Below are 7,651 nucleotides of genomic sequence, written 5' to 3'. Positions count from 1 at the left end.
ATCTTTCATGTGTTCCAGACCTATAGGTCTCAAATCTTAAACAGTTTTGTCTTTTCAGAATTTCAAGAATATATGATTAAATTCCATGTTCTTTGCTATATTTAGCTATCAAAAAGCACCTATGCCATGAGAAAATAGGCACTTTAAGTGTAAACTTCTGCCACATATTTTCATTTCTGTGTACACGAAAAACATATACTTATATATAAAATTTGACCATTTTGATGATTGAGACATTTAACAGTGTGGCTTATTGGAAACAGTTTAATTATAGTTATATTTAGGGATTAAAAAGAAATATTTCACTGAGAAAAATATAAATATACTCTGATATATTGCCTTGAACCAGTGATTATAAGGAAAAGCATTAATTAAAACACTTATTGAACATTTATCAATATCTATAAAGTAAAGGTAGTAGGAGGTGTCAAAAAATAAATAATACCAAATAGTGAATTAGGAAAGAAAAGATTGAATAAATATAGAGAGAATTTTCAAATTCTAAAGAAGAAATTTAGGGAATCTCAGTGACAGATTACTTGACATCACTGCAGGTATCCAGGACTACAGATAAAACCAGGAAAATTTTTCAAGATAGGTGCTCTTCTTAGGCCTAGTAACAACCAAATACAATCACCTAACAACCAAATAAAATCACCTATGCCTCTCTGGAATCCAAAATTATATTCTTGATTGTGACGAATTCCAGAAATTCACTCTTGCCAGCATCTGTGAGAAACAAAAAAATAGAAAGGGTGAAGGAAAAGCAAACCAAAATTAAGAACAAGTTTTTTTGTTGTTTTCTTAAAACTTCTTGGTGACTTTCAGTTCCTATACCAGAAAACAAAGCAAAACAAAACAAATTACTGAAGAGAAAACCTACTTAATAGCATCCTTTGAAAAGATTTCCAAACTTTGATGTATATTTTTATTAAGATCAGTTTCCATTAGTATCCCAAAGGATATAGACATGATACAGTAAAATATGCCAGGAAAATAATGTTTGAACATACAAGTTTTTGTAAGAATCCTGAATGAGCATAAATTGTTATTTCTTGTGGATAAATGTGCAAACCTGGTTTAAAAGTTCCAAGTATAGGCAAAATTATTTTCTGACCACTTAACTACTTCAACAACTTCTAATGGCAAGGTTTCTTGGTGCCACATTAGGGTGAATTACTTAGCCCTTATCTAAATGTGCTCTCTGGGTGTCCTCTGAGTACCTATTGTGACTTCACGTAGCTGAGAGCATCTCTACTTAAGCCAAATAGAAGAGGGGTACTTACCGCCTATCTAGAGAGGGCCCTTTGCTGCAAGTAAGGCTTTTATGTTCTTATTTGCCTCCTTAGGGTGTTGTTGCTGATACCTCTCCCCAGACAGTGGCACCTTCATCCCAGGACACCAGTGGTCAGCAGCAACAGATAGCAGTGGACACATCCAACGAACATGCACCTGCATATTCTTACCCACAGTCTAAGTAAGTCTGGGCTGTGCTAAGCTCGTTTCCTTGAGATCAGCCATCTTGACATCACTCTCTCAATGTTGTATCTGTTAGCTTTTGATGAAATACAAACCATCCCAAACTTAGCAACAAGCATTTATTTAGCTCATGATTATGTGGGTTTGAAATTTGGGCTAACTTTGGGTGGATGGTTCTTCTGATCTTGAGAGGAATGAAACATCTAGGAACAGCTGCTGATTATCTATGCGTCTCTGCTTCTGGGTGTTGCTAGCTGTTGGATGTGTGATGGAAGTGACCGGGCCATATGCTTCTGATCCTCCAGCAGGCTAATTCACATGGAAATCTCAGAATTTCAAGAATAGTAAAGAACAAGCCCAAATGTACAAGCACTCTTCAATTCTGTTTATAGCTAATTTTCTAATATGTCATTAGCCAAAGCAAGTCACTTGGCCAAACAGTCAATGTAGCAGTTCACTTTGAAATTGCTTGATATAGAGACAGGCATTGCAGCCATTTAAAAAAACCTACCGTATTTATTATTGGAAAAATTATACTATTCCTAACCTGAAACTGAATAGAGAGCCTGCATTTTAGTCTCGGTCTCCTTACTCTTAAATGAAGACAGTAACACTCCCCCTTGTAGGGTTGCTTTGAATACACAGTTAAATGTCCATGAAAAAGGGTATTGTAAGATATCAAGTAATAGAAAATATGGTCTTATTCAGGAATAAAATTGGCAAGGATTTTCAGAATTACTCTTGAAAATCCTTAAATCACCATAATGCAAAGTACATTTGGCTTTGTGTTGAGTAAACATTTGGCAAACTTTCGTAAAGTTTGAGGGCTGTTTATTGAAACCAAAAGAATTTACAAAAGGAAAGTCTTTATACAGGTGTCTTGGCATGCAAACTATTCAACTTTGTAGATAGCAATAAAATCCCTGATGATTAGAGAATCCCCAGACAATCCTGCCTATCTACAGAGTGCTGCTCCATTATTTAAAATAATAAATTTTCTTCTTAAAAAGTTTATTCTGATATTTGTTAAAACATTAAGAAATACTTTATTTATTAGGTTGCTACAAAAGTAATTGTGGTTTTTGCCATTAAGAACTATAGGTATTAGGCTGGGCATGGTGGCTCACACCTATAATCCCAGCACTATGGGAAGCCAAAGCGGGCGGATCATGAGGTCAGGAGATAGAGACCATCCTGGCTAACATGATGAAACCCGGTCTCTACTAAAAATACAGAAAACTTAGCTGGGCATGGTGGTAGGCACCTGTAGTCCCAGCTACTTGGTGGGGCTGAGGCAGGAGAATGGCATGAACCTGGGAGGTGGAGCTTGCAGTGAGCAGAGATCGTGCCACTGCACTCCAGCCTGGGCAACAGAGTGAGACTCCCATCTCAAAAAAAATAAAATAAAAAAATAGGTATTAAAATGATTGCAATAGGGGAAGAGAGAACATGCTCAATTCAGAATACAGCAAAGACACCTGGGGATTTGTAGCCAACAAGCCGAGTGAGGGGGTCAGTGAGTGGAGAATTACTAAGGGAAGACATCAAGAACAGGAGAATTACTGCTAAACTAACTTGACAGGCTTTTTGCTGAAGGCAGAGCAAGGAATGATAACATCAAATGTAGGGGATGAGAAAAGTGATCAGATATTGAGGGTGGTCATATCAACTATAGGGTATTCTCTTTAAACTGACTTAGTAAGATTCTTGCTAAAACTAGACTATAAAGAACTGGCAAGAATGGGGGCAAAAGTCTATGCCTACTCAAGATGGGGACTCAGAGTAGCCTGACTAAAAGTTGAGCAAGAAGAGAATCTTTGTCACTTTTAAACCTCAATATACGTTGTTTATTAGATTCATCAAAGCAATTATGTGTGGTTCAGATCTAAAGTCAGCTTTACAAATTAAATTTGCTCAGAATATGACTTAACCTTACAAATATAAGGTATTATGATTGCCATTATTAATATCAATAATGACTTTCTGAAAAGATTGTTACTGAGTAAAGCAGCATGTTATTAATTTACTGTGTGAATCACTTTTATGTGCAAAACTAATACTGTGGTAGACTCTGGAACTCCAGACCAAGCATATTGAAATTTTTTTTCAGCCTGGTCAATGGGTTATATGTGAGAAAAGAAGCAGATGTTGGCTATGTGTAAAGCATAGCAAGAGACATTGGTGGGAGATGAGAAATACTGTGGATAATGGGAAATTTTATGTGACTGTTTGACTGAGCCACAGGGTGCCCAGATATTTGGCCAAACAATATTTCTGGGTATGTCTGTGAAGGTGATTTTGGATGAGATTAATATTTGAATCAGTTAAAGCAGATTTTCCTCCCCTCTGTGGGAGGCTTCTATCCAATCAGTTGAAGCCCTTAATAGAGCAAAAAGATTGAACCTCTCATGAATGAGTAAGAAGGAACTCCTGCAGCTTGACTGCTAGAGCTAGAACACTGGTCTTTTCCTGCCTTTGGACTTGAACAAAAATATTGGCTCTTCTTAGATCTTGAGCCTGCCAGCTATAGAACTAGAATTTACACCAACTCTTTCAGTTCTCAGACTCAAACTAGAATTACACTATTAACTCTCCTGGGTCTCCAGTCTGCCAACTGCAGATCATTGCAGATCATCGCAGATCATCAGATTTCTCAGTCTTAATAATTGTGCAAGCCAGTTTATTTTTTAAAATCTCTGTATCTCTCCTTTTTCTCCCTCTCTCATATGTGTATGTGTGTATATATATATATGTATATGCACACACATACAGTAACTTCTGAAATTGTTTTTCTGATCTGATTAGGTTTAAAACTAATGACTCTATTTCTAGTAGCAAAGAGAGCATTTATATTCCATGACATGATCTGGCAATGGAAATATGCAAAATATCTCAATTAGATACTCCTAATCAACCATTTATAAGAAGCAAGGAGATGGGTGACTATGTATATGACATTTTCAAACATTTTTGTGAAATTAATGAATATGATTGTCTGATTGCTCCTAATGTCACTAGACATAGTGGGGAAAGAAGAAGATGCATTCAGGGATTCAATTTTCAGCTTAAACACAGTATAAATGACTTGAAGGTTTCTATGGCTGCCTTGAAAAAGCCCTTTATTTCCTGGAGCCACATGGCTGAGATTGCTGAAAATCAAACCCAGAACCTCATCCTATGACAGGCTGAGTTACAATAGAGGTTGAACTCCTAATTTCCTGAGTATCTACTGTTAAAGTGAAGGCATTGATTGGGAAAGAGTGGGATCTTATAATTGTCATGGATATATGGGGGGAAAAATCTAATCAAGCTGGGGACAGTGAGTCCCTAAATATGATGAGTATTCTTTGCCAGTGGAAGAAGCCTCCCCATGCCCAGTGACAGTGGCTTCTCCACTACAATTGGGAGTGATTTTTAACCCTGCATTGCCTGAAAAAACTGGAATGGCCTCCTCTGAGTCAGTTGTCATGTAAGACAAAGCTGAGTCCTCTTAGGACTCACCTCTGCCACCCCTCTTCACTTCTAGATCTATAACTAGGCTCAAGTCTAGCAAGCCCTTAAAGGTGAGATGCAAAATATCACCTATAAGGAGGTGCACTACACTTCAGAAGAACTGCTTAGTTTTTTTTACTTTATATAGACAGAAATTCGTGGAACATGTGTGGAAATGGATATCAAGGATGTGAGATAATAATGGAACATAACGTTGGATCAGCCCAAAGTAATTGACATGGGCTCACTAAGCATAGATACTGCAATTAATGTTGCAACTCAAGAAGTTATAAAGACTCTAATAGCTTAGCTGGTTGACTAAAACATGGGTCAAGAGATGACCCACAGTGAGCTAGTTGGAAATGCTAGCCCTACAGGAAGAGATTCAAAGGCTTAGAGAGATTTTAATATTAGAGTGGGTTTATCATTTAAGATCTACTCACCTACAGTGGGAGGGTCCAGAAGACATTTCACCACAACTGTAAGAAATACATGTGTGAGGGGAGCCTTGGCATCCTTGAATAACTCTGTAATTGCTCTTCTCTGTAGCCCAGAACTTACAGTGGGAACTATAGTCACTGAATTGGGAAACCTAAATGCAATTAGAGTGATTGGACCCTGAGTGACTGCGGTCAGGTGGCAACATTCAATCACCAAAAGTGAGGGTGGCATGGTTACTGTAGAGGACAAAAGAGTTAAAACAGCAATCAGAATTGTGTGGCTCATGCAGACTTATGACATTGGCTGGTTGATCGTGGTGTTCCTAAAAGTGAAATACATAGAAAGTCTGCCAAATTCTTATTTGGCTTATATAAGCAGAAAAGTTCTAGGTCAGGTGAATAAATGTCTAACTTGAATCATAAAGAGAGAGAGATTCATGGCACTTCAATCAATTCCCAGACTTGAGCCAGTTTACAGACCCAGAATCCATTGACTGAAAAGGAGATTGGGTTTCCTCAAAGAAAGACACTGATAAACTATCAAAGATGTATACTGTTAATTTTTCTCTCAGCCTTCCCAAAAGGGACCTATTGTCTCTGACCAAAGAAAAGAAAAAAAAAAAATCAGATCTTTCAGAGTCTATTGGACAACTGACATTAATTCCAAGAGACCTAAAATGGCACCATAGTGCACCAGAGTATAGACATACAGACGTCAGGTGATCAATGAAGTTTTAGCTCAGGTCCTTCTCACAGTGGATTCCATTAATCCCCAAGCCTATCTTGTGGTTGTTTCTTTAGTTCTAGAATGCTCAGTAACTTGCAGAGTCCCCACACTTGTTCCCTCATTTGCAGAATAAGGACCTTTATGGTGGAACAGGCAAAATGGAAGACACAGGAACTGCTTCTACATAGGAAAGTAGTAAACCAAATTCAATAATGCATTTCCAGAGGACTGCAAAAATTAGTGCTACTATCAAGAACTTGAAACATGCAGTGTCGATTTCCATTATAACTCCATTTAACTTGCCCATTTAGTCTGTGCAAAAGACAGATGGAACTTAGAGAAGGACAGTAGGTTATCGTAAGAATATTGCATTAGTCTGTTTTTCATGCTGCTGATAAAGACATACCCGAGACTGGGTATAAAAAAAGGATTAATTGGACTTACAGTTCCACATGGCTGGGGAGGCCTCAGAATCATGGCGGGAGGTGAAAGGCAGTTCTTATATGGCTGCAACAAGAGAAAATCAAGAAGATGTGAAAGCGGAAACCCCAGATAAAACCATCAGATCTCATGAGATTCATTCACTACCATGAGAACAGTATGGAGGAAACCACCCCCACGATTCAAATTCTCTCTCACTGGGTGCCTCCCACAACACATGGAAATTATGGAAGTACAATTCAAGATGAGATTTGGGTGGGGACACAGAGCCGAACAGTATCACATACCCAGGTGGCGATTTCAATGACAGTAGCTGTATCAAATGTGGTTTCATTGCTTGTGCAAATTAACACACCCCTTGGAACCTGTTAGGCATCTGTTGATCTGGCACATTCCTTTGTTTCTCCATTACTGTCAATAAGACCCACCAGAAACAGTTTGTTTTCAGCTTTCAAGGCCACCAATATACCTCCAATATCCTACCTCAGGAGTATATTAGCCTAGGCCGTAATTTAGTTTGCATGGATCTTGATGGTCTCTCCCTTCCACAGGATATCATACTGACCCATTATATTCATGACACTATGCTGATTAGACTTAATGAGCAAGAAGTAATAACTACTCTAGATTTATTAGTAGAACATTTGTGTGTCTGAGACTGGTAAATAAATTCAACAAAAATTCAAGGAACTTCTGTCAGTGATTTCTAGAGTCCAGTGTGGTAGGGTTTGTGAAAATACATCTCTAAGGATGAAAGATAAGTTTAATCCTGTTGCATCTAGTATCTCCTATCACCAAAAAAAGCACAATGCTGAGTGGCTTCTTTGGATTTTAGAGGCAGTATATGGGTATGTGACTCTCACTCATCTATTGAGTGACACAAAGAACTGCTAGTTTTAAATGGGACTCAGAATAAGAGAAGGTTTCACAACAGGTCCAGGCTGCAATGGAAGCTGCTCTGTCACTTGAGTCATATAATTCAGCAGATCCAATGGTGTTTGAAGTGTCAGTTGCAAATAGGGATGCTGTTTGGAGGTTTTGACAATGGCCCAGATTGTTCAGGAATAGAGGT

At 38.1% G+C, this 7,651-nt stretch overlaps 1 protein-coding gene across 5 annotated transcripts in view; it reads left to right on the top strand.

The window, feature by feature from the left end:
• Window positions 1-7,651, top strand: part of RBMS3 (RNA binding motif, single stranded interacting protein 3) — an 822,470-nt gene that overhangs the window by 795,677 nt on the left and 19,142 nt on the right. For 3 of the 5 annotated variants that reach the window (XM_011985518.1, XM_011985510.1, XM_011985488.1), the window contains one exon: window positions 1,350-1,477. In XM_011985518.1, the coding sequence (XP_011840908.1) occupies window positions 1,350-1,477 (128 nt within the window). Of the gene's footprint in view, window positions 1-1,349; window positions 1,588-7,651 lie in introns of those variants that run through there. The other 2 variants (XM_011985492.1, XM_011985500.1) reach the window with 1 other exon arrangement.

The sequence above is a fragment of the Mandrillus leucophaeus genome, unplaced genomic scaffold, assembly GCF_000951045.1.
Source record: "Mandrillus leucophaeus isolate KB7577 unplaced genomic scaffold, Mleu.le_1.0 Scaffold107, whole genome shotgun sequence".
Classification (NCBI taxonomy): Eukaryota; Metazoa; Chordata; class Mammalia; order Primates; family Cercopithecidae; genus Mandrillus; species Mandrillus leucophaeus.
The sequence above is the reverse complement of the archived record's forward strand: the minus strand, read 5'-3'. Positions and strand labels throughout refer to the sequence as shown.